Source organism: Syngnathus floridae, chromosome 4 (assembly GCF_059516105.1).
Source record: "Syngnathus floridae isolate MCC-2025c chromosome 4, RoL_Sflo_1.0, whole genome shotgun sequence".
Lineage (NCBI taxonomy): Eukaryota > Metazoa > Chordata > Actinopteri > Syngnathiformes > Syngnathidae > Syngnathus > Syngnathus floridae.
In genome coordinates, this window is record NC_142416.1 from 15,178,286 (window position 1) to 15,205,549 (window position 27,264).

At 41.2% G+C, this 27,264-nt stretch overlaps 1 protein-coding gene across 11 annotated transcripts; it reads left to right on the forward strand.

The window, feature by feature from the left end:
- Positions 1 to 103: 103 nt before the first annotated feature.
- On the forward strand, positions 104 to 27,231 carry camk2d2 (calcium/calmodulin-dependent protein kinase (CaM kinase) II delta 2). 11 transcript variants are annotated; one of them, XM_088374833.1, is made up of 21 exons: positions 106 to 553; positions 3,402 to 3,496; positions 13,319 to 13,378; positions 13,752 to 13,806; positions 14,077 to 14,142; positions 14,578 to 14,650; positions 16,687 to 16,789; positions 16,896 to 16,979; positions 17,155 to 17,249; positions 17,448 to 17,570; positions 17,650 to 17,733; positions 17,984 to 18,026; positions 19,181 to 19,221; positions 20,250 to 20,309; positions 22,297 to 22,341; positions 22,544 to 22,592; positions 23,467 to 23,487; positions 23,786 to 23,861; positions 23,943 to 24,037; positions 24,591 to 24,819; positions 25,801 to 27,231. In XM_088374833.1, exons 1-21 carry the CDS (start codon positions 492 to 494, stop codon positions 25,802 to 25,804), a joined length of 1,563 nt encoding a protein of 520 aa, XP_088230959.1. In that variant the 5' UTR covers positions 106 to 491; the 3' UTR covers positions 25,805 to 27,231. The 11 variants fall into 11 exon arrangements, with proteins under 11 accessions (XP_088230960.1, XP_088230963.1, XP_088230970.1 ...); XM_088374835.1 differs by having other exon boundaries at positions 19,184 to 19,221; XM_088374834.1 differs by lacking the exon at positions 25,801 to 27,231 and having other exon boundaries at positions 104 to 553; positions 24,591 to 24,823.
- The last annotated feature ends 33 nt before the right edge of the window (positions 27,232 to 27,264 follow it).

Genomic DNA, 27,264 nt, shown 5'->3' on the forward strand with positions numbered 1-27,264 from the left:
AATTCACAGGCGTCTGGGTTTCAAAGGATATTTGTGTGTGTGGCCGGAGTGCTGCGGCCGAGGGGGCGGGACTGAGCGCACAGCCGGGGGTAGGTGCGCTAGTGCGGTGCTGTGGTGTGGTGCGCTCAAACAGACCAGCCTCGCAGCACACACGCTGATACCGAAATGCGCCAAAACATGCTACGTCCGGGGCAAGACGACGAATAAGACCACCGCGACAAGTCATATCACCGGAAGTGCACTCGTTCTAAGTGGAGCGCTTTCATTTTTTATTTTATTTTTGCTGCAACCAACCATCCTCCTCACTCCTCACTCCTCCTCCTCCTATTCCTCCTCTTCCTCCTCCTCCACCTCTTCATCATCAGACCTCCTGCAGATGAGCGCCGTGTGTGCATGAAACGCTCATTGGCAGTTTCGACGACAAACGCGGACGATTGCGTGCGGTGGGTTTGACAGAGAGAGCGAACACACCCCTGGGCGCCCCTTCCACCATGGCGTTAACTATCTGCACGAGATTTACCGACGAATATCAACTGTTTGAGGAGCTGGGGAAGTAAGCAATCACTATTATTATTATTATTATTATTATCATTATAATTATTATTAATATTATCATCATCATCATCATTACCATCACGTTATGTCATTTCTGTATTAAAATGTCAGCATGTTACGTAATAGGCCGCCTTGGTTTAGGGACACAGATTCCTAGCCCCCCTCATCCCCCAAAGCGCGTGCGTGAATGGCTGTGCGTGTGTGCATGGAACATGAGGACGTGCGTGCGTGTCTGCGTGCGTGCGTTATTGCGCGCGCGCGCATGTGTGTGTTCTGGGGGCGGGGGAGTGCATGGCCATGTTTAATGCAGGGATGTTCAGTCGCATCCCATCCGATTTAATCCCTCATTTTATTCCAAGCTCTGTTTACATCGTTTGCTTAAACGTCTGACGTCACCAGCTCATCATGTACAGTGGCCAGTGTTTGCTTTGTGACATTATGGTGCCACTGCCAGTACGGCCCCCCCAGATTCCAACTCAAGTCTGCATGTGTGGGATGGCCAGCTCTGGTGTCACACACCCATAAAATGAGAAAAAATATACATAATCCCATATCACCTACCCTCATGATGGAATTATTATTTTGTGCACAACAGCAAACATATCCAAGTGCATTTGTGGTCACTCGCTGGCTGACCTGCCCGGCACCCCTTGCTCAGTGTGGGTGAAGGCAAATGGAACAATCCCTCTCCATAACCACCATAAAGGCGAAAATCTTATAGTTCTTATATTATAGTATTCAGACACAGCGTATCCTCTGTTTACAATGGAATTCCATGTATTGGCTAATTAACCAGTGTAAATTTTGGTGACATTTACGTTTGTCTAACAAGAACCTATGCTAACAGAGAAGTGAAGTCATAATTGTAAATATATCTATGGAAAACTCTTTGCGGCCTTGCCACTGCCTGAATTTTTAGCAATATGCTTTTAATGATGGACATAATACCAATAGGGGAGATGTTCATTGAAAATTTGGTTGATAGTGTGTCACTGGTTAATTATTAATCGTGTGTTGAAGCAATGGAGATAAAGTGGAGTGCACATGTTGTCTAGAAGCAGCAGAGGTGCTGTTGATTCATTTTCATTCTGCTCAGTTGGACAGCGGCATTGAACTAGGAGTTTAGAACATTATCTTGAGATTCAACCATCATATTATGGTCATGCTCAGTACATTCATTGATTCTTAATGTTCCTCACGGGAAATATAGTCAGATGCCTTTCTGTTGGTATTGTGGTATTTTCATGTCTTCACTCATAAAGGCTGAATTTCTGATTCAGGTTTATATTGGATTTTATTGGATTGTGAGGATGGATCGATTGACAATATTGCAATGCTGATTACCCTCAACACACCACTTGCACCTCAATTCAACTATTGCAAATCAATACATTTCCAACCAGCATTTTTTATATCGTGATGCCAGCTGTCCGTCGTAAACACTCATCCAAGTATCCTAACACCTCATGGTATGCATTTGTCTTCATCGGGTTCCCTCATTTGAAAACCAAACCCTTTGCTGTCAAGCCAAGCTCAGCCGCACACAGATGCACTTGACACTGCACTTGACAGTGAATCCGTGGGTAGACAAGTACAGGCGTTATGTAACATGTCACGCTTTGGACATTTTTTTTTTTTAACCAAATCCCTTTTAAAATGGACGTAAGCTCTCGTGGCAAGCTGCTCACTTTACTGAATGTGATGCAAGTTTCCTACTACACTGTTGTTTGACTGCACTTGCACAATCACAACTGCAGGTTTCACTTGAGGTGTACGCTATCAGAATCCCTCCCAACAAACTCATCCAGCAGTTTCTAATGACCCGTTCTGACATGATGTGGTCAGAGGTTAGAAAAAGTGCGGAGGAGGAAAAAGATTGGATATGAAGGGGAGAGTGCACAGACCGAGACGGAGGATGAATAGCAAAATGCTTTGTGTGTGTAGAGCTGAGAGGAGCTGAGGCAGGCAGTCCTGTCCAAGGCTGCATTTAGAGATGCATCTCCCTCAAATATAGCTGACCTACTTTTTGGAGGTCTTCACACATGTGCCCCAATCATCACGACAGCACGCATTCGTCGCAATAATTTACAAACCACCTTTGTCTGGTCTCATGGTCTAAATTTACCCCCGATGGGACGTTGTGTACCTGAAGAGAAACGAGCTGCGCAACGCCTGCAAAGCACACCTGTACAATGCTGAAATGCGACTGTAAATTATTTATTTTCAACTCAGCCAACTCAGAGGTGACCCCCCCCTCCCCCCGTCCCTTTTTTTCCCGCCAGGGTAGATGAGGGCTGCTTCATAAAGTTTGACAGGCTCACTAAATCAAGTATAACCTAATCCTACTGTTAATCTCTCCTGGTGTTATTAGCGTTTAAATGACATTACCCATTTATTTCCTTACTGGATTAGAAAAGTCACTGTCCATTTATACAACTATTTTACCACTGTCATGAATCATACAATCTTTTTCATGAGACACAATAAACACAATAATCTCTTCACGAATCTAATGACATGTTTTTATTTCATATTGCAAAATCATTGTTGTGTTTGTGGTTTTCATTGCATCATATTCTTTCCTTCACGTGTTGCGAAACAAAGTGTCGGAAAAACCGCCGAGTAAGCCTTTAATGAAATGCAGTGCATTTCTGCACCCTTGCCAACTCGTGTAACACGAACATATAATACATACTGTTCAAATGTTACCTCACAATAGCTGTGTTGCCAAAGATACTACAATAATTATGTCATTGACTAATTTGTCTGTGACGAACACAATATTGCATTTTGCACTTTTTCTATTTTGCCTAAACCACATCACTCATTGTGACCGTTTTGTCCAGGGGAGCCTTTTCCGTGGTCAGAAGGTGCGTGAAGATCTCCTCCGGTCAAGAGTATGCTGCCAAAATCATCAACACCAAGAAGCTCTCTGCCAGAGGTAGGCTATGGCCACAAACAAACATGCGCAGTGGCTCTCGAGCAGGAGAACACGTCCCATGTGCAACCGAGTTATGAGTGCATGAAGTGTGAATATTGCAGCCTCTGGATGATGGCGCTTTGGGATCTTGGAGTGTGTGTTTGTGAGAAGGAAGAGACACAAAATCATCATGATTCTTCATTTGATCATGTTTTTTTATATGACTTGGCGCACAGAAAAGGGCAGCGAATATAGTGTGAGTGTGTGTTCTGAATCGATTCAGAGCTCTGGCTGGTCTTGGTATCCCAGGGGTAGATCTCTTGCAAAGCCGACCCAGTTCTTTCAGGTCCGTCACGGTAATTGTAGCCGCTGGCCTGGTTGTCTGCAGGCTTTAGGGAAACATACGAACATACGTTGAAGTACGGGTATATTCTTATACTTACACATAGACTACATATTCACTTGGAGCGTGCAGCTCTCCAATTACAGGCCGATTCGATACGTGGGGTGTGTAGGATTCAAGAACGGTTTGTTTTAATGTCGAGCGATTCAATTTGGTTCGATTCAATGGCATTACAATTCGATTCATCGTGGTACGGCTTAGTCCGAAAGAGTATGATGCGATTTGTTGTCATTTTGCGGTATAAATGAAGTAGGTTACTGTAAATGTGGCAATAAAATGATTTTATACTTAACTGGGTATATTTTAAAGTGGAATGATTTTAATTAGCTTGACTTCTCACACCCTTGATCTGTTTCTTTTCCTTTAGAGAGTCAAATTGAAGCAAATGCTTCAAGTCACGATTATTCAGTAATCAATATCACAGAATTATAATGAACTATTTTTGACTAATTAACTCTCATTATGGCTCTTGTTATGATAGTAATCAGGGATAGGCGAGGTATCAGTACCAGGATGATACCGGCTTTGTTTTGAGGTAATCGGCTAAGCATGGAGAGTGCCAATACCAGCCACCGATACTTGAAGCAAAAAAACAAATCTGAAAAAAGTGGTATTTGATCGACATGTCCATATGTGTTGTGATGTCAAAAACAGCACATCTGATCCAGATTTCAATTTTTATGTTTCAACTCCTTGACCATCAAGAAGATTCTCTTGCCCCTTTCGATATGTCTCCTGCCTCCAGCGTACAATTTGCATATTCCTTCCAAGACGAACATGTCACCATCTATTCCTGTCTTCATCCCCTTGTCACACCATGTTTCAAACGTCCTCTCTGACTCCGCCTCTTTCTTTCCGCAACAATTTGCTCTTTCGCTCGCTCATGTGATCCTGGAGTGCTCCGCTGGTAATAGACACCTTTGCAGTAGGATCAGCGATCCTCCACATGCATGCTGGGAAAGATTTAAAAATAACCGCAAAGGGATACCTCACTACATATGCATTCAGCTCACACTCTCATACACACACTATAGCTCTGTTTTTTCCCCCCCTCCATTTGTGTGTACATAGCTGACATGCTAGCGTGTCAGATATGGTCTTACCCTCTTTCCGCGATAAGCCCTGGAGTTGCGTTACCGATTCCCTTCTCTCTGGCAGGATCACGGCCCACCCCCACCTACCCTGACCCATTACCCCGGTGTGTTTGTGTGCTCAAGCATTTTTGTGTGTAAAGATAAAAAATTGAAAGAGGTTTAGTGTGGGATTGGTTGCAGGAAATCTTGCAATAATGCAGTGTGCAGTATCGTATGTGTGTGTGTATTGTGGTTCGGGTTTTTTGCGTGTCTTTCAATCTGCAATCCTGATTATGTTGCATTCCATGAAATCCAGCAGATGAGTCAATGCGTGAGCAGAATCCGTAAAAAAAAGAGAAGCAGCAAAGGCTAGGAGGAATAAGGGGAGAATTTGAACATTACATTATATTCCTCACAGCATATCTGCGCTCTCTCTCTTATGCACGCATCAATCACTGCATCGCCGTCTGCCAGCTTTTGTCACTTCGTATTTCCTCGTGATGGGCAGGATGGGGCTCGTCCCGTGCATGCGTTTGCAGTGCCTCGTTTGTTTATATGTTTATGATGTATATAAGTGTCCTTGTTTGTGTGTCTGTGCGCTGACTTCACTCCGTGGCTATGTGACCCTCTCAGATTGTCTCAGCTGTTTGTCCGGGCGATAAAGATGCTTTCACATTTGCCTTACTCACGTGTAAATGTTGCAAAGCATTGTGGGAGATGCAAGGGATTTTGCAATTTGAAAGAGAAAGACATATCAGATGCAGGAACCCAACCAATATTACAGTTGTTGTGAAAGTCTCATTAATAGCGAATATTTTCTCGATTCAACCAATGCTTATTTATCTGAGTGATGTTGAGAAGTCATAGAAATAGAAACGGCCTGAATACCCCAGCCTCAATTGTACAGATGTCACATAAAGATTGGTTCTCCTGCTTCTTCTTTTTCTCCTCTGTCCTGTCATCTTACATGTCACTATGCGACTGCGCCTTTGGAATAAAAAAGGAGGAAAAGGAGAGACAGAAGTGATGGGTGGGGGAGAGAAAGTGGGGAGAGATTGGGGGCTCAAATGACTCACAGCGTACTTGAAGCTAAAAATATATGTTGATTTTTCTTCTCTCTCTCTCTCTCTCTCTCTCTCTCTCTCTCTTGTTCACACACACACATGCACGCACACACACACGTGCACACACACACACTGCTTACTTGTCCAGCCAGCTGGATTTCAAGTGTGCAAATGTGAGACTGAATCACAAATTGAAAGGAGAGCATTCGCTTTTGTGCATTTTTGCACATGGTTCAGTTAAGCAATTTCTAGACCCTAAGTTATTCGCTATCGAACAAACTAAATCAACACACTAAATAAATTCAATAAATTAAAAGCAAAAAATAGAAGACACCAAACACAGCTAAAATGAAACTAACATTCAAATTACAGTGGAACTTATAGATGTCTGTACTTTAATGTTTTATTGTTTGGTGGAGCAGCCAGAACACATCTCAATTTGGTAAGACTTATCTTATCGGTGCTAATGTTACCATGCATTCTTGTGCAGTGCTTGTACATACTCAGGCATGTGATTTATTGGCTGGTCCATTGGTATTCATTGCTGTGGCTTAAAAGTAAACCACACCTCACATCCGTAGGAGGAGCTTTGAAACAAAGCCAGTAATTCTTACCTGTGCTTTAACTATCGCACACAGCATCAAAACTCTTGTCTTAAAAAATAAACATCAGGGTGTAAATAAAAATCCACCGATAGAACTGAAAGAAAAAGTTCGACCTCTATGTGTTTGGCCCGTTTGATTGAACCTTTACCCTAAGCAATCACAGAACATCCTGCTCTCTCCTCCTTTTGATTTTCCTCTGCTTGTCGTGGTTCCGTACTTTTTAAAATCTTCAGTCCGGTCGCCCTCGCTGAATGTTTAGTCGCGGCGGCATTCAAAACAGTCCAGAGTGATCAAGTATTAATAGACTGAGGACATAGATATGACGATGCAGTGAATAGCACTCTCACCTCGCTCAAAGTGGGTCCCCGTAGAAGGCAAATGACGGATGGGTGGTCAATTACCATCTCAGAATAAGCTTGTGAAGACAACTTACAAGAGCCAAAACATGGGTGCACCTACACAATCCGATTTATTAATAACAGTTTTGATTGACCCTGTTTCCATTTCGTAATTGATATACACTTGCATTACATCTCATTACATTTGAAAAGTGTAGCGGGTGAGCATTGTGTTGGTTTGATTTATGGAGTGTTTCATTTGTAGTATTTGTCCCGTGAAAGTCTCAAAGGGGCTTGCACTATTTTTACCATTCATCCAGTGTGCAGCTGTGTGTGTGTTTTATGTGTGCCTCTGATGCATATGTACTGTACATTACGAGTCTCCCAATGGTCCTCTGGGGACAGTTTTATCTCTGACACCAGCCACATTTGGTTTCTCCTCCGAAGAGAAAGCAAGGGAGTAATCAGTCTCATAATTCCTCCTCTATTGGGAGCTCGAGGAGAGTGACAGCTTTTCATTGTCCCTCGGGGTTTCATTAGAACCGCCGGCTTCTGCGGGGCTAGGATGCAACCATATGGAGGATGACTATTTAGTTGCTGGCAGGCAGAGGATGTCGCAGTTACCACACATCGTTTTCATTTAAACACTTAATTAAATTAAATGAAAGCAGTTCCTGATGTGTGTGAGTGGAATGCTTTTTGGGAAGGGAGGTTGACCTTTGCTTAGTTTTCAATAAATTATGAAATTGTTTATCAACTTCTTACTTGAAACCAGCTTATGTATGCCGTGTTATGCATTTATTTTTTTAATTTTCAATAGCCCCCCGACTCAGTCTGTGCTTTCCTCTGCCAGGTGTTTGCTGTGCTTCACTTTGCGTTTCCGTCTCCTGCTGGATTTCCTCTTGCTGACACGTCACGTCAACTCGTGTTTTCTCTCACTAAATATGGTCACAAAGGACTCCCAGGAAGTTAAAGTACCATAATACCTTGCAATGGCAAAGACCATGCACACACACACACACACACAGATACACACCTGCAGCTTGACACACTGCTGCAGTGCGGTTGGCAGATGCAAAATTCGATTTCAACACTTGGATTTGGTTGTTGAGACGTAATTTGCATAAATGACCTAGATTAATTTAGAAGATCAAGTTCTGTTGAGTTTCTTGTATGCTCCAGACATTTATAACTACTATTTTGCACTGTTTATTGACATCAGAATTTTGCACAAGTTGTTACAGTTAAAGATTAATGTGTTTTATTGATTATAAGCTCTTGTTTTGGGATTCTCTCTCTTCACTTGTGTAGAGTTTGATAGTTTTGAGCAAACTCTGTCGGCCATTTGCATGCAAGGCTGGTTTCACTGCAGAGAGAGGAGAGGAGAGGCCTGCCAGCCCTGATTGGACGTGGAGTTGCTAGACAACAGATGTCCAGCAGGCTGAGGGGTGGACTACCTGTGGACGATTGAAAGCAAAGAAAAAAGAAAAAAAAAAAAAGCGAAGGCAGAAAATAACAATGGATTATGGAAGTTTCAATATGTGTCAAACATGCCAGAATTTCCTTTCTGTATTCTTTTGTCTGCATTCGATATATTTTTCATTTTGCCTTGAATTGGTACTGTTGATAAGTAAATGTGGACAATTTAAACTATATAACATTAAAAGATATGAAATATACATTTTGAACATAACTGTACACACACTTAATGGCATGTTTTTTTTCCAGCAAACAGCCTATAACACATGTAATAATTTACCCTTCTCCAAAAAAAAATTTAGTCATGCTAATGTTACACTAATTTAGAATAAATACATAACTTCTCAGGTTGTGTTAGCACTCGCATCAGCGCTCTTGTTTTGTTTCACAGTTCTGTGCAGTGCTTGTGCATACTTTGCTGCACACTGAATTGATATTTGACAATGCCAGAAAGCTTTATTTACATAGCAAATTTTATACATAAGGTAACTCAATGTGCTTCACATTATTAAAAAGACATTTAGTGTCTGACCAATGCACATTCATAGTGATCGATTAACATTTACCTTGAAAGTATATTCTCCTCATGACACTAGTGATTGTTAACAGTTGAGGAGTTCTGGGTTTGATTCTCGACCGTCCGGTCCACCAGCCCATTGTTTGCCCCGCCTCTCGCCCCAACGACTGGATAGGTTATAGTTCCCCCACAATATTAATGAGGCGTGTAAGAGACAATGAATGGATAAAATGCAAAGGGATTTACAATTGTAGATTTAATGCCATTTCTAAGCTACATGGAAAGACTTGAGGCTGTGATGGAGAAATTCCTCAGTGACCTTGCTTAAAGGGTTCCACTAATCATCCACTGATGTGATGACTGAGCAGCCCCATCTCTTTGGCCCGCCCGTGTTTGTCTTCTGGGCTGATGCAACATCCCAAACAACATCTCATTCCCAATGTTCTCAACGGCAAAACAGCATTAAGCAGGTCATTGAAAGTTAATCATTCTGTCCTCTCTAATTTCCTTTCATGTGGAAGCCAACATATGTCAAAATGTCACGATATGCAATAAAAGAAATGGCGGCAATAAAATAAATTTGTACGGCACATATGTTGAGTGAAACACTTACAGCTTCTTTAATTAGAGGAATAACGCGTTCATATTGAAAAGATAGGAAGCATAATGAAGGCAAGATGAACATAGCAGCTAGCACAAATCCGCCTCCTCGTCCATGGCTCGAGAATTTATGCATTCTTGTTGTGACGGTGGTTTTAACTGCAATATTCTCTGCATTTTGCTGCTATTTTTTTTTTCCTTTCTATGTGACAAATATATTTCACCCTGTCGCCCAACTTTACAGTAAATAAGCTACATTCTCAATTTTGCATGCTGCTCTGGGAAGATGCGGCACATAAACAAACACTAATGATGCCAAGAAGTCAGCTGGTATTCTGAGCTGAACTCATTAAAAAAATAGCAAGAAGAGCAGAGGAAGGAGTAAAAAAATAGGCGTCCTATTTTATTTAAAAAAAAAAAAAAGAGAAAGTAGAACCCTCTGCTCTTTTTCGCTTTCCCTCCCTCTTTCTCTTGCTAGCAGTGTCCCGAGGCGAAGCTGTGAAGTGGGTCGCCTCAACACCGTGCTTCATCACTCATTTTAACCACAGCGCCTTCCAATCGTTTGTTCCAAATGGGAATCAGCAGATTTAGTTTTCCACCAAAGTACACTCACTATTTCAATGGGTACGCTGTAACCACACACCCAATCCAAGAGCCGGATGAGAAATTAAGCTTTCATTAAAATAACACATGGACACCTTATTGCCTTCTAATAAATGTATTTATTTATTTATTATTTTTTTCAGTAGTATATAACTGAATGCAGTGACGTGCATGGTGCGTGGTGAGGTTCATGACTGGAGAGACACTGACGTCGTAGCCTCCCTTGCCTCCTCTGACCGCACATCCCTGCCGCATACTTACCCCCTGAGTCGCCTTGACCCTTCGTTAACACCGCTAGGTATCCCGGTCAAGCCACTCAGGGCAGAAGAGCTGGGTATCAATCCACGCCGATCAGAGAGAGAACCAGCTGCGGTGAACCGCTGCCTTTCTCCTCCGATCAGGGTCCAAGAGCACTGGAGCCCGTCCTGACTAAGCAGTGCCTCCCCAGTGTTCTCCTCCCGGTTGTACCTATAAAAAAAAAAAAAAAAAGGTTCATTCTTCTTGAGCAGTCTTCTTTGTCCCATGTCAACGCACGACCTTAGGAGATGCTGGCTCCATTCCTCCAACTTTGCTGTGCTTCCTCCACCGCGAAGCTCCAGGGAAGTCCCAGTACCTAGAGGGAACTCACCTGTATTGCAATACCTGTGGAGGGAATGCCTGAAAAAGGAACCCTACTCTACATCGCCTAGGTCCCGGTGCATCCTCGGCCTAGTCACCTAAGCTGGACTAGGGGATGGGAAATTTAGGGCTAAGAATTTGGAACCTGTTCCAGGTCACCATTTAGACTCCAATAATAACGTGTGTGGTGCAATGTGCTGTTGCATGAGCGAGGCTACACCTCATAGAAGACTGAGCCTCGATTAAGGTCCTTCCGCTCTGGACCACCACACCCTGCGTGCTTTGTCCCTATAGTCGGAACTCAGGGGGGCCGCATACGTACCCCCTGAGTTGCATTGACCCTTCGTTAACACCGCTAGGTATCCGGGTCAAGCCACTCAGGGCAGAAGAGCTGGCGATCAATCCTCCCCAATCAGAGTGAGAACCAGCCGCGGTGAACCGCTGCCTTTCTCCTCTGATCGGGGTTCAAGAGCACCGGAGCCAGCCCTGACTAAGCAGTGCCTCCCCAGTGCTCTCCTCCTGGTTGTACCTACAAAAAAAAGCTTCTCCTCCAACTTTGCTGTGCTTCCTCCACCGCGAAGCTCCAGGGAAGTCACAGTACCTAGAGGGAACTCACCTGTATTGCAATACCTGTGGAGAGAATGGCTGAACTCAGGGGGGCCGCATACATACCCCCTGACTCGCATTGACCCTTCGTTAACACCGCTAGGTATCCGGGTCAAGCCACTCAGGGCAGAAGAGCTGGCGATCAATCCTCCCCAATCAGAGTGAGAACCAGCCGTGGTGAACCTCTGCCTTTCTCCTCCGATCAGGGTCCAAGAGCACCGGAACCCCTGAGCACTTCCACCCTGAGTCACCTTGACTCTTCGTTAACACCGCTAGGTATCCAGGTCAAGCCACTCAAGGTAGAAGAGCTCAGGATCAATCCACCCTGATCAGAGTGAGAACCAGCCTACAAAAGTATGCTCCTAACTTCTTGAGCAACCTCCTTCGTCCCATTACAACGCACGACCTAAGGAGATGCTGGATTTAATTCCTTCTACTTCCCCGTGCTTTATACACCACAAGGCCCCAGGGAAGGCCAACCTGTTGTTGTTGCCAGAGGGTCACTATTTCAGAAACTTCTTACACTCACGGTTCCCATTCATCCAGGTTCCTGATGGCTCCCTCTTGTGAGTCCCTTGTGTACTACCTCTCATTCTCCGGCAGTTACTCCGGGTAATTTGGATATACTTTCGAGCGGCCCTGAGCGTGGCTTTATTGGATTTCTGATTATTAGTCAAAACCTATTTTAATATTCTCAACCCTGAGGAGTGTGTCTTCAAATATGGCTGCGTCCTTTGTCCCTGTTGAGTACAAAAATGGCTTATTCACTTCATACCATCCACTATCTTGCTATTTTACTTCTTTTTTCATCCCCTACACTTTTGAACTCATTAATTTTAGTCTTCAGCATTCAACTTTATTTGGTCAATTACTGTTTATTGGTTTTGTACTTCTGTTTAAATTAAAATATCTAACTATCACATTTCATTACTGTACTTTAGTTTTGACACCTGGGGATCCCATTGGCAGAGTGTCCCATTTGCTGTGATCACTTCAGATCACTGCAAACTCCACAACAATCTTTTATTGCCACCCGATCTTATCTCAAGGTCTTTATTTTGGGTGTCCCTTACACTCACGGTACCATGATTTTTCCAAAATGGCCATCACGCCGTCCGGTCACCCTCGGTGGCTATCCCTAGCATTGCGTCCGATTGAATTTAGGTTGGTACATTTATTTAGATTTTTTTGGGTAGTTTTTAGGGGAGATTTAATTCTGCTTTTAAAAAAAAAAAAAAAAAAATAGGATTAGGGTTAACCAAAATTAAATTCAAATCGGTCATCCCTTATTTAGAATATTATTGTAATAATTACACATTCACAATATAAGAATACAAGTGAAGTGCGGTGAGGTTCATGACTGGGGAGGCACGACTGGCAGAGGTAGCCAGCAACATGTGAGATGTTTAAGGCAATTATTATTATCATCATTATCATTATTATTGTTAAAATATGACTTGGGCCATTAGTTTAAGAATGTGAGAATAATGTACTCGCTTTATACAGTATTTGGGTTTAGATTTAGCTATCTATCCTGTCCACTTATTTTTACTCAGATGATTAGTCCATCCTAACAATACCTAATAATAAATACATTGCTAGAATGAATTGACAAACATTATGAATCAATTAATGAACTTGTTGCTCAAGGGTGAGCAGTCAGTAACAGCTCACTTGAAGTAGTGAAGGTTGATGTGCACACTGCGGTGCTGTCTGTTAAAGGCCCTTTTCCAAGAACATGTCAGGTCACGTTATTTTGTCCAACACTTCAGTTCTGATAAGAGAAGAGCTACACAAGCACACGCACGCAACAATGCAGAGACTCTCGCTGTGACAACAATGCAGCCGACGCCACCTCAGATGATTCGGGAAGCCAATCACTGCACTAAAAATAACTCTGTGTTTTTCTGTTTGTGTCGCTTGTGTTTCTCTTTCAGATCATCAAAAGCTGGAAAGAGAAGCGAGGATCTGCCGTTTACTAAAGCACCCCAACATCGGTGAGCCGTGATTGCCGCCTCTCTGAATACATAAACGTTGGGGTGATTCCCAGTTGTGGTTATTCTATTCTGCGCAGCGAGCATGTGAGGAAGAAAAACCCACATACATGCGTCTGTGTGTGCACGTGGTACCTAATGATGATTTATGTGTGCAATTTCTCAGCTGAGTCATCAAAGAGACACAGAAGCATCAAATCTTTGCTTCCTTATGAAACCTCATGAACCCAACACCCCCTCTTTTTCCACTCTTACTGTCACGTCATGCCCCAAAATATATATTTATGTCATTTATCCAATCATTTTTTTTATGGTGACTCATATGACATCATTTCTTCATTTTATTTCCGTCTTTGAATTCCACTTCTCTCCACAGTGCGCCTCCATGACAGCATATCAGAGGAGGGCTTCCACTATTTGGTGTTTGATCTGTAAGTCGCCCATTTGTCACACCTAAACATTAGATTAGATTCGATTCAATTTTATTGTCAATGTACAGCACAAGTACAGTACAGCGAAAAGAACTTTGACATCCAACCAGAAGTGCAAAAAGCATTAAAGTGCAGAGTAAAAAGTAATACATAAACATGAGTCTTTTATAACAAAACCATGGTGTTGTTTTTAGATATTCAAATGATAAATTCTGTAGGAAATTTAAAACATAACCTAAAATAGATTATATGTTGTCTCGTGTCCATCAGCGTGACGGGGGGTGAGCTCTTTGAGGACATCGTGGCCCGCGAGTACTACAGTGAGGCCGACGCCAGGTACTACACACATTCTTCTCAAGCCGCCGTGCGTGTCTGGAGTTGCCTTTGCAGAAAACAACTGCGTGTGGGTCTTTGTGTATCACGTATGGTCGTCTCTTAGGTGTGATGCAGCTGCCTCTCCTCGGAGGCATGTCGGAGAGCTATTTATAAAGGTGATTAATGACGTATAGCCAACGGTATTAATCATACACTGCCTACTTCACCGTGCCAGCTACTTCTCCCGGGACCCGATGGGAGAATGAAGCACGGGATATGAGTGTAGCTTTTGGTTTGTCTACAATATCATACATAAATGTCTGATGAAGAGGAGATGATGAATTGCTTTGGGCTTGTTTCCTCGCCCCTCTCTCCTCATCCTGTCCTTGCCATACGACATACAGTAGTGTATTATTATATAACATATGCTTATTCCTGGTCTCCTTCTGCCCTCAGCCACTGCATCCAACAGATTCTGGAGAGTGTCCATCACTGCCATGTTAATGGGATCGTCCACCGGGATTTGAAGGTTTGTATGTCCCCTCCCCTTTCGTCCTTGGTTACTGTCTCCACCGTCTGTAACAGACATTTATATTCAAAGAGACAGTAGGGGCGGAACAACTTTAAGAGGTACTGTATTGTGTGAGATTGCCACTTTGCTGCTGATGTACACTTGCACAGTCGAATGAGATCCAGCACAGGCGCTCTACCAAAAAATTTGGCTGTGTTTTTATGTTAATTGTTTTAATTTTAGCATTTACTTGAAAGGTATTTATAGCTAAACAAGGCAACTCAAATCCAAGTCTTTTTCTTATTCGATTGTGCTGATATATTGATTGTATTGATATATATCATCAATACACTGGCCGCAAAAAACAATCCTCCTTTTAATTTAAACAGACTCGATCACACAAAGATCCCCTCTTTAGTTTATTTATTTGAACTTTAATCTTTTTATTTGTTTAACTAGAGGATTCAATGTGAAAAATAGCATGTGACTTTTTTTTTTATTTCTCTGTCCTTCTCATTGTTAACTTATTTCATGTATTTCCATCCATTCAGTCATTCATTTTCTATTTCGCACATCCTCAATACGATTGCGCACGAGTTGGAGCCTATTCCAGTTGACTTTGAGCCAGAGGCAGGCTACACCCCGGACTGGACACCCAATCACATGGCACATACAAACACTCACATTCACAAATACGGACAATGCATCGTGTTTACTTCCCATAGCTTACAATTTTTGGGAATGTGAGTGGAAGCCGGAGTAACTCGGAAGAAACCGTGCTCTACCGTACTACCAGTTAATAACTGAAGAAAGATATTTTTCCCACATTTATTTACAAGAATTCAGCTATTTGCTATTTGTTTCTTGATTGGTTACTCTTGGTTCAAGACATGTTCTTGTCAAGATAAATAATAATAATATGATTGAATTACGAGCTTTATCGCATTTCTTTGTTAAGGCTGGTGTCTCAATAGCAGCGCTGGAGTGACAGGAACAGGCGCAATCACAAATCAGGACCGCCATTTGCATAATTATGTAAAAGCCATGCTGTGATTTGAATGATTTTCCTTGGTCATGAATATTCCAACGCTCGTCTGCATGCTTAAAACCTCCCGCGGGGTGGTTGTATGTGAAGGAAAGAGGCAGCCAGAAAGCACTCGTGAATATGTTCTAGCAAGTTCTGAACATGTACGACAGGAAACAGAATGATGCTGAACGGCCGTTTTCATCCACCAATTTGCACTTGCTTTTTAATTCGGCATATTATATAGTAGACATGTCCATTTGTCCTTTTGAGTCCCAAGTCTGTCTTATCAGTTTCTTAGGATGTCTGTGCTTAGAGTCTGTAAATGTTAGAAAATGTATAATTCATGATACAACGCTGTCTAAAATGGCCTGAGGTTGAAAAAGACCTTTTCTGCATCTGTATCTGCGAAGAGGTAAAGTTCAGTTCAGCTTAATGTGGTAAACACTGATCCCGCTCATGCTTCTTACATGGATGAACTGTGGGATGGCAATATAAATCGCGTGATAACTGTGTGACAGTGTAACCCGACAAATAATTCTCACAACACAGTTGAGTTTTGTGTTGCTCCTATCACATTCTAGTTGGCACACTCAAGTGACCATTCCCATCTCGAACATTACAGAGCGCACAGATTTTGGGATGGTACACAGCTTTTGACAGTGGAAACGCAGATAAATTGGTGCGAACCTGGCATTGCGCTTCACGGGAAAGGAATGACCAAATTTGGAGCTGGGACATGCTTAGTTCCTGGTCACTGTACCATTCACAATAGCCCTGTGATTTGCCTGTGTTCAGTACAGAGTGTAGTCCCCCTTTCGCCTTCAGGCTTCAGTTCATCACAACCCTGAACAGCATAAACGGCAGAAGGGAGTCCCCCAAGGCACCGGTTTAAGACCATTTTAGTTATTTCACCCCTAATCAATTAGGATTTGGTTGGACTGATCTGGTTTTAGATCTGTGTCTTGGGGTCTCTTGCGAGGGTGTGTGACCTCTCACCTCTAACCTGTTTGACTCCGCCCCCCTGCAGCCTGAGAACCTTCTATTGGCCAGTAAGCTGAAGGGGGCGGCTGTCAAGTTAGCTGACTTTGGGCTGGCTATCGAGGTGCAGGGGGACCAGCAGGCATGGTTTGGTGAGTATTCGCAAATCAGTTTTCAAACTGACTCATTTGTTGCTTTGTCACAGTTTCAGTAGATCATTCTTCATATCTCTGCCATTACTTTATTTCACTCCTCCAGGCTTTGCTGGTACCCCAGGGTACTTGTCTCCTGAGGTTTTGAGGAAAGATCCATATGGGAAACCAGTGGATATGTGGGCCTGCGGTAAATAAATTGCTGTTTGTATAAATTGAAGCAAGCCTCAGTCATTTTTAATTCTACAATATGAACATAATACGCAAAAACAGACCTCCAGAGTTTTATTGCATCGGTCTAATGTCACCGGGCAGTCATTTATGTGCTCTGTGTGTATTAAACTTCAATTCTCATACCACCCCAGGAGTGATTTTGTACATTCTGCTGGTTGGCTACCCTCCATTCTGGGATGAAGACCAGCACCGCCTTTATCAACAAATCAAGGCTGGGGCCTATGACGTAAGTATAATTATACGCTCCTAAGCAGACACACACACAGCAAGACTACTTGTTGGGAAATATATATTGTAGCCGCATTGTGGTTGAAAACATCATTTTGGAATTGATAAATATTATTGAGATACATTTTTGAACATGTTTGATTTAATTATCTTTACCAGTGTACTCCATGTTTATTACTTCGATATCGTCTGACAGTTCCCATCTCCCGAGTGGGACACCGTAACCCCTGAGGCCAAAGATCTGATCAACAAGATGCTAACCATCAACCCCAGTAAACGCATTACTGCCTCAGAGGCCCTCAAACATCCCTGGATCTGCGTATGTGTCACATTTGCACAGGCGTAGCTTCGACTGTTTGCTTTGCCCTCACAATCTTCCAATTTTCCTCCTCCTGTAGCAACGATCCACTGTAGCTTCCATGATGCACAGGCAGGAGACTGTGGAGTGCCTGAAAAAATTCAACGCCAGGAGGAAACTCAAGGTGAAACATCTGGCGAGACGGGTTCTTTCTATTTCTGCCATGCTGTAGCCATCTTTGACTGCTATCTCTATGTCTTTGACCCTCAAGATGCCTCTAACATATCATAAAAGTATAATGACTCACTTTCTGAAACCCTTACAGTGCAACACTCTTTTTTTCTCGCTGTAACCTTCTAATCAGTCATCCTATCCTCTTCTCCCTTCCCACTGTTATCATCGCCTGCCCTTTCTTTCCCTTCTTGTCACTGCAGGGGGCCATTCTGACCACTTTGCTGGTCACAAGAAACTTCTCAGGTATGTCTCCTTCAGTGTGCTGTTCAAGGCCTGGATAGAAAGTTAAATAATATATAATAAAGCACCTTGGTCATTGCTTACTTCAATATCTGATATCATCAGATTATTTTACAGACCATATTAAATAGTTTATTCTAATAGTACAATGTGTTGATAGATTTAGTGCTATTATGCTAGGTTCAGCCCACTCATACTAATTTCACCATAGTCCAAGTTTCAGCAAATTCAGATTTACTTTGTTCATGTTCTGTCAGTCTGATCGAAATTCAATCAAAGCTTTTGAACTAATAAGTTCAAAACCTCATTTAGAAGGCCCTCGATCAGTTTTTTTTTTGTTTGATTATGTACTAAGATGATCTTGACCAAGATGCCATACATAAATAGTTTCTTTATCATCTCGACTTAAGCTCGACTCCATCTGTGATGTAACCTGTTCCTGTTTTTTTAATGACATTTCACAGTTTTTTCTATCTTTCTGTCTTTTGCTTGCATGCTTTCTCTCTTTATTCTACTTTAAAGTGTCAAAGCATTTGTGTCACTTTTAATTCATCATTTTCTTCCTTTTTTTTTTTCCAAATTTCTTTGCTTTTATTTGGATTGTGGTTTCAATTTGAGGTAAGACTTTTTCGGGAAGCAGGAATGGGCCTGATCAATTTGTTACGTTACCCGTACTTTTCCCCCCCTCAATCCTAACAGACAATCCCTTAGAATATGCATGGAGACAAAATGATTGACTGGTTAAGGCACTGCACGCTTTGCAAAAAGGCTATACTGTATGTGATTAAAGGAAAATCTTTAGCCAAATATAGCATGCACTTTTAAGACGCTCTTCCAGCTCTGACAAATGTCACTGTCGAGAATAAGAGCATGCTAATGTGAGTGCAAATCACCAACTTATCACTCCTGCGGGAGCCTTGGAACTCATCACTTGCTAAATACACCCAATCCACTATACAGCCATGTGAGTTAATACCTGGAAAAAAAAATACCCGCATCAGAAGCAAATGCTGCTTGGATTTGAGATTTTGCAGTTGATTTTGTATCACACCGTAATGTACTGATATGCTTGCTGCATGTTAGTAAATCCTGACGCTCCACATTGTCGTATTGTCACTTTTGCGCTGAAGTTTGTTTTCTGTGTTTTTTACCTACAGCAGCAAAGAGTTTGCTGAATAAAAAGACAGACGGCGTTAAGGTGAGTGGCTAATACATAAAGTGAAGTGGAAGCTTTGTTTCGTGCATAATTCTGATGGAACGTTTGGTGTCTGAGGAGCATCAATGATAATTATTATGCATTGTGCACTTAGCGACATCATCATTCAGGGAAAGTCATGCCAGGCGGCGGGCGACCGTTATTTATTTGCTTGATTTCACAGTGGTGACGCAGACAACATTGGCTGAGGTACATTTCTTGTAGGATCATCCCTTTCTTTTCTTCTCCTGGTCGCACTCTAGATGACAATATTATCACGCTGCAATGTCCATTACGATGGGAGGTAATCCATCATCCATGTGACCTCATCCCATTACAGCAAAATCAAACTAATCCTCAGACAAAAGTAAAAGAAGCACCGAGTAAAAAGGACTTCCACCAAAGGATGCGTATCATGTAATTACTCATAAGTCGACTTATTTAAAGTACAGTAAAGATCATTCTTCACCGTTCTTTCCCAGTATGAGACACAGGTTGATCTGGGCTTTGTTCTGATTTTTTTAAAACTTTTTCCTTCAAGAATGAATGGGAAATCGATACATTCTTTTGAGCGTCAAAATGTTGCCGTTTTAAGATTTTCGTTACTGTACATGGAATTTTTTAGATAACCCTACGCATGTTTAATCATCATAAATGTGTAAAAAAAAAAAAAAAAGTCAACTGCGAATTATAATCAGAGATAGCTTTGCTTCCATAGAAATATTTTTGACGCTGATTTCACTTTTAGTTTTTTTAATAGAACATCAGGTATCTGTTTTTTTTTTCTTGCACAATATGGATTGTAATTTATAGCTTTAACATTTCATCGTAGAAACCACCTAAGAATCTTTTTTGTATGCAGATACACAAAGCTTTATAACCACGGTGACAACGTTGGATATTTCCACGACAAATTTTAAGATACATTAGTTAAGCCAATCATGTGCTCAGGTTGTATGTGTGAGTGTGCACGGGCGTGTTTGTGTGCGTGTGTATGAGTGTCATATTCCCTCTACACTGCCCCCCTGCAGGTAAACAACAAAGCAAACACAGCGACCAGTCCTAAAGACACTGGGCCCGCCCCTGCACTGGTATTCACACTCACCCGCACCCACACCTTCATCCACTAATGTGTGCATTTCATAAGCAGTCAACCTTTCTCATTCCTGAGTGTGGATGAGTTCACCTTTGTCTCGTGTCATTTTTTTATGTTAGATCTCAAACTTCCTTGTGACCATTTCACTTAACACACAGTATATATTATATGTCTTGTCATCAGGTCTACCTGCATCTTTTAATGAGACTCAATACATGGACTACATCTAAAATGGATAATCCAAGATTGAATGACGTGCTCATTATCTAACAATAGGTGGAGTGTGGTTTCGAACTGTGATGTTTTAAAATGGAGGTGTTGCTTCCATTAGGTAATTGTCAAACACATTTATATTTAAAAAACAGAACAGTAAAATCATGAACAAAGTGAGTGTTTCTATAATATTATGGAAAAGGTAAAGTACCAATGTTATGAGAATAAAGTGACTAAATATGAGAATCTAGATTATTATTGAATTATTATTTGGTTTGGTCTATGGATAAATCAGTATGTTTTAATTTGTAACTCTTCATCCAAAAATAGAACATTTTTATGTATTTGACAGCTCCGAAAATACATAAATGTGATTCTTTTACTGGTTGGATCGGTAACAAACAAAATGACTACTGTTTGCCAAAGTTAAGCAGTTGTTTGTAAATGTTTTTGAAGTTTTTAGTTTAATTCAACATAAATCAATCGTAATTAGTCTACTTTCATGGGGGTTTACTTTCAAGAAATCTGAGAATATTTCAAGACAGGGAAGTTCTGACAATTTGCACAACTGTAGGTCTCTGACCGATAAATTGATTTTAAAATAATTATTTCTTATCGTCGATTAGTTGTCGATTAATCGATTAATTGTTGCGCCGCTATGATTTTCCTACAACCTACCGTCGTTAGATGGGGCAAAAATGTGTCGGTCATGTTTGGGCTATCCCTGAATGAAATAGCTTTTATGGCTGTGCAGCATTTGAATGAGAAAAGCATGCATGTCGGACACTAAGAAATTCTTCAATCAAATTTGATTGGTGTATTTTTGAAATCTGTAGTAAGGGGCAGCCTCTACCTAAAAAGCACTTTTCTATGAGAGAATGTCTTTCCTGTCATTCCCCCTCCATTCACATGCACCAACACATGCATGTAATAATTCAAGGTCATATATGTCAGGACTATCGTCATCAGTGTCTGCATGCGATTCATGACAAGAAGGCATGTTGTGTGATTGCTGCTGTTTAAGCGTGTCCCCAATGGGCGTGTGAGGATGTCGGCTCGATGTGCATTCCCTAATGGTTTAGTTCTATGTCTGTACTGTGATTGGTCAAGCATATTGGGTCACACGACCGCCATTCTGCATGACGTTAAGACTGCTCTGCTCTTGTTGGTGTTTGGCTGATGACGCATGAACATTGGGAAATCACTTTCTTGCTCTACGTTCTCTTCTGTGTTGAAATATAAACGCATACGTGCACGCACACACACACTCATGTTGTAATCTAGTGTAATCTGGGTTAGTGATTAGAAGGTCAGAGTTGGCCAGTGGGAGGGATTCTACAAAAGCCAAGACATTTTTGATTAGATGGATGGAGAGAATAGATAGATAGATAGATAGATAGATAGATAGATAGATAGATAGATAGATAGATAGATAGATAGATAGATAGATAGATAGATAGATAGATAGATAGATAGATAGATAGATATCTTTGAACCTCACAATGACTACTACTACTATAAAAATACAGTAATCATTAGTAACACAATGTACAACATCAAATCCAAAGTCATCTATTCTTTACCTCACAATGACTACTACTACTATAAAAATGCAGTAATCATTAGTAACACAATGTACAATGTGTCAAATCCAAAGTCATCTATTCTTTCACCTTTTTTTTGTTTTAATAGCTACAAAGATTCTGTAGTATGTTGATGATGACAGTGATGATGATTAAGTCACACATTGTCTCACATGCTCTTTTTAGGAACCACAGACGACTGTGATCCACAATCCTGTGGATGGAAACAAGGTAACATTTTAGACTTGATTTCAAGATATAATTTGTGTTGTTTTGGGCTGTTTTTAGAAAACGAGACAAAAAAAAAGTCAAGATTTGCAGATTAGCATGATAGATGACTGTGAATCGACGCAGACACAAAGAAAACCACATTTTGAATCCAATTTATGAATGTCCACTGTTATTATTAATGAATGCTATTTTTATTGCTTAGGAGTCCATTGAGAGTGCCAACACCACTATTGAAGACGAAGACGTTAAAGGTAGGACAAGTTGTCAGTGGTTCACACCTACACAACCAGTCCGCAGCCGTACGGGTGACGTGGATATTTCCACTAGGTGCTTTCCTTTTTTTCCTTTTACCAATCAACAATGAAAGCAAACTGCACCTTGTTTCCTCTTGGCAGCAAAATGCAGACTTTCCCTTCCTGCAACTGTCATGCCACTCCTTCTTTTCTTGCAGATGCAATAACTTCAGTTTTGCATATTTTTGCAACATTTTGTCTGTCCTTATTGTTTTGTCAAGAATATAATTTTTCTTCCCACATAATCCTTATCTACGTTTTCCTCACACAAACACACATGCACACTCTCCACCCAACCCCCATGCAACTTCTTTCAGCCCTTCGTCTGGGCAGCTTAGTGAGCGGTATCTTGAGCTCTAAGAGCCGTTCCACACAGATGTCAGAGTCAAGGCAGACTCCCACCTCCTCATTTCAAAGTAAGTCCCTCTGTTGTGATGTGATGGGGAGGGAGGATACGCCACCCGGTTCCTCTTGTGTCACCCGGCCTTCTACTGGAAGAAAACTGCTCAATGTAAAGTGCCTCAAAATGCCACCATGTTCCTCCTTTTGAAAAATCTGATTAAACGTTAATGATCTATGTCAATTCATCAATCTTCCACATTGATTTTTTTTTTCTTCTCCAAATTGATTTGGATGACTTGCATTGCTTCCCAGCTTCATTCTTGTGTGTTGTGGTTGAAGAAAAATTGCATATGCTTTCTGGCACACCCTACTCTCCTCTTTCCCTGACATTAACTGTTATATATTCTGTGCTAGTATATACAGTATTTTCCACCTTATAAGAAATGTTTTTTTATTGCATGAAATAAGTCATGTTTTTAATATTCCCCAGCCTGCACCAATAACACTAAAGGTAATTCAACATGTTCCTTAGTCAAATAGTTCGTTTTGTTCATTTTGTTGGGTGAAAGGAATTGTCAATTCCAGACCCCTGTGTCATTATTAGCCATGGGAGGCTTTCTGATTTGATATTCATGAGGAACAACAGAGATTTTTGTTTTGGTTTTAAGTGCCTTCCATTTCTAATAAATTTTCGAGTAGACCATCATCTGAGGCAGATTTGATATGAGATGCAAGTGTATTTGCCTGCTCTCAAATCATTTCACTACAGTTTGATGCAGTTGTGGTTTTCTTGTGATCTTCTGTTGCAGCTCGTAAACAGGAAATTATCAAAGTCACCGAGCAGTTGATTGAATCTATCAACAATGGAGACTTTGAGGCTTATGCGTAAGTCTTTTCTTTCTAGGCCTTGCACCATCATGATTTGTTGAGTGTCCTTTGCTCATTCTTCTGTATTCTCCATAACAGGAAGATTTGCGATCCTGGTCTGACTTCCTTTGAGCCCGAGGCACTGGGCAATCTGGTGGAAGGACATGACTTCCACCGCTTTTACTTTGAGAATGGTGAGTTCGCAGATATAAATGATGATGACCTTTTAGCGGTACGAGTCGCTGTCTCGAGATGACAAACTGCATTTTGCTCAACATGTAAATCAAACAGACCATTAAAGTCACAACAGTGAAATATGTCGTAAGCAGGTTTTACTCAGGAGTGCCAACTAGCTGACCCATCTTGCAAACCAAAAGCATATTGTTGGCTCTGTCACTATTCCTTCTAATCAGATCACAGCTCCTGCAGGTATGCTAAGATCTTGGGAACAAAATCCCTGAAGAATAATGACTGTTGCTATAAATGGTGAAATGTCTGCAGCCGAGGTAAAAATAATTCAGATAAACTGGTAATGTCCCAGAAACCTCAATGGCTTGACAAGCCAACGTCAACATAATACTGAATAGAGTTCTTCATTTTCCCACATCAAGCTGGCAACCGGTGTTTTCTCAATAATCACAGCTGCATTTGACATGAGGCTTGCTGATTGAACTACTATTGATCAATCAATTAGCAGTTTCCGTAGTGTGTCGCCACTGACATTTGTTCTCACTGTTCGATTTGCAGCCCTGTCTAAAGGGAACAAGCCAGTGCACACCATTCTCTTAAACCCACACGTTCACCTGATCGGGGAAAACGCGGCGTGCATCGCCTACATTCGCCTGACCCAGTACATGGATGGCAGCGGCATGCCACGCACCATGCAGTCTGAGGAAACCCGTGTGTGGCACCGCCGTGATGGCAAGTGGCAGAACATCCACTTCCATCGTTCCGGCTCACCCAGCATCCCCTCTCAGTAAGAAACACTCACTAGCTTCCAAAACAGCAGGGGAAAATGTTGTTTTTGCTGCCCTCCAGTGACACTTTAGCTTCAAGACACCCTATATTGTAATTTTCATCCTTTAATCCATTAAAATCATAAGAAAACATATTTAAAAATAATTTGATTTATTAATTTCAATTGTAATTTTATTCTGCTCCATTTAGTCGCCTGTGTGCTGCCAGGTCTTCATTACAAATGAAAATATATTCTCAATTTGTCATGAAAGGATTGGAGCTAGGCGACCAAATGCAGCTTGGACCAGGGTTTATTGAAGAACTCAAAAGACAGACTAGCGGCTCAACTAGGGACAAGACTAAAACAGACCAGATTGGAGACTAGAAACAAGAAGATGAGAGACAAGAACAATCCGGCAGGGAGTGACACGCAGACAGGCCTTAAATGCATGATAGGTGGTAACGAGAGGCCGGTGACGGCGATTACATAGATTGTGAGCACAGGAGGGGAGGGGCGAGCACACAGACACTTGAACAGAAACTATGACATTAAAACAAGGAAACAAACTGTGACAGATCTTGACACAATTGCCTTACCTTGATAAATAAATGTTTAATCAGTGGAAACAGTAATGACAAATGAAATGACAACATGAAATTCATCCTTTTTTAAAATATTTTGGAGACATACATTACTCACCCATGGTGCAATGGTGATAAGCTTGAAGAGCTTGAAGAGCACAAACACGCACGTCCTTTTCCAGTTCTATGATCATCAGCACGTGAGGCGGCAGGGTTTTTTTTCTTCTGAAAATTGTGGTCAATGAATTGGGCCTCAGGGAATTTACAATTGGGAAATTCCACAACGGCCTTTGCTTAGGTCCACATTTCCAGTAAAACACAAAGTGTTTGCACATTCTACAAAGCAAGTTGTAGTGCTTCCTGTATTTGTATGTTTGTATTTGCACTACCTGATGCTCTCGCTCTATGTGATTTCCAGTTAATGGAACATGATGTGGTTAAAAAAAGAAAGAAGAACATCCCATCCCATCAGCAAATGTGTGAGTAGGGCAGTTAAGCCAACCAGTGACGACTGCTCTGCGACCTTTGACCCTCTAAAGACATGGCACAGGACACAAGTATTAATACTACGTTTTACAGTTATGGCATTTAATCAATGGACTTCATTCGTATTAAACCACCTGCGAGTGGCTGCACACAGTATTAGGACATTATGAAATGAGCATATGAGCAACTTTTTTTGTTTTGTTTCGTTTTTTAAAATGTTTTGGTATGCATTTGAAATATATCAATTTGAAATCAACTGCTGTAACCTCTTCTGGAAATTAATTGTGTATTTTTATGTGTATTTCTGTGCGTGTAAAACAAAACAAAAACAATTGGAAAGATCCGAATGTTCAAATTGAGCTTGCTTTAGTTCTGGTGATGTATATATATACATTGTGATCGTTGAAGAAAACAAAAACAAATGTTGAAAGTGCTATTCTTGCTATCAGAGGAATTAATAGTTTATGTCAAATCCAATTGACAAATTATATTTGTGTTTGCTATGAGCTATAAGTCATACTGTTCCAATTGTCTGACTTCAACATGTAATACTAATTTAAATGTAAAGCAAGCAGAGCTTACACTTTGCATTGGAATATGTTTGCCTTTATATCAGTGATATAAGAAATACGAGAATGTAGCATATATGTAATATATGAACATCCAAGACTATTGTGTAGTGCATGGGGGGAAATAATGAGTAAGATCATATGAAACTATAATATCTTCTGTTTGAGTTGTGACTCACTGACTTGTTTGTTAATGTTGTGCACCAGTCCTGTCCCAAACGATTCTTCTGTCCTCCAGTATCATGGAACTATTGTAAAAACAAGAACACAACAAAGTTCAAAGCTGCGTATCGAATAGGAAGGGTGGAGAAAAGAAAAAGGACAAAAAAAAAAGCACCTCTTGCATTTTGTATAAACATGTGTAGGAAGTTAGCTCATTTTTTCATAATGTTTGTACTTGTGTATTGTATGACCGTACGTAAAGGGTTTTCTGTTGTCATTTTTTCCAGTGTGTTACATTGCCAATTGCACGGAGATGATGACAAAGAAGACAAAGCAGGCATCTTCACATGAATTGTCAACTTTGCTAAACTTGCATGAAAAAAATTCAAGGTGTAGCCAGATGACATGTGAGCAATGTTTTCCTTGAGCATTACTAGTAGGACAACACCCGTGCCCTTATCATCTCATTGATTTTTTTTTTTTTTTTAATGGCAAAATACAGAAAACCTTCCTTTTGATGAAGCGTACGATGTCAATTCAATGCACAGCTCCTTAACTGGTTTGGAACTGTTGCCGGCATGGCAATAGATGGCTTATGATGTATAAGAAGTAAATAAATGAGCTTAACAGTGTGATCCTGTATGGGTTTTTAGTTTTGATTTTTC

Coding starts and splice junctions, on each gene's coding strand:
- camk2d2 (XM_088374834.1), top strand. CDS start 492: ATGGCGTTAACTATCTGCACGAGATTTACCGACGAATATCAACTGTTT. Junction 17,734..17,983: donor ACGCCAGGAGGAAACTCAAG/GTGAAACATCTG, acceptor TTGTCACTGCAG/GGGGCCATTCTGACCACTTT. Junction 24,038..24,590: donor CCGCTTTTACTTTGAGAATG/GTGAGTTCGCAG, acceptor TTCGATTTGCAG/CCCTGTCTAAAGGGAACAAG.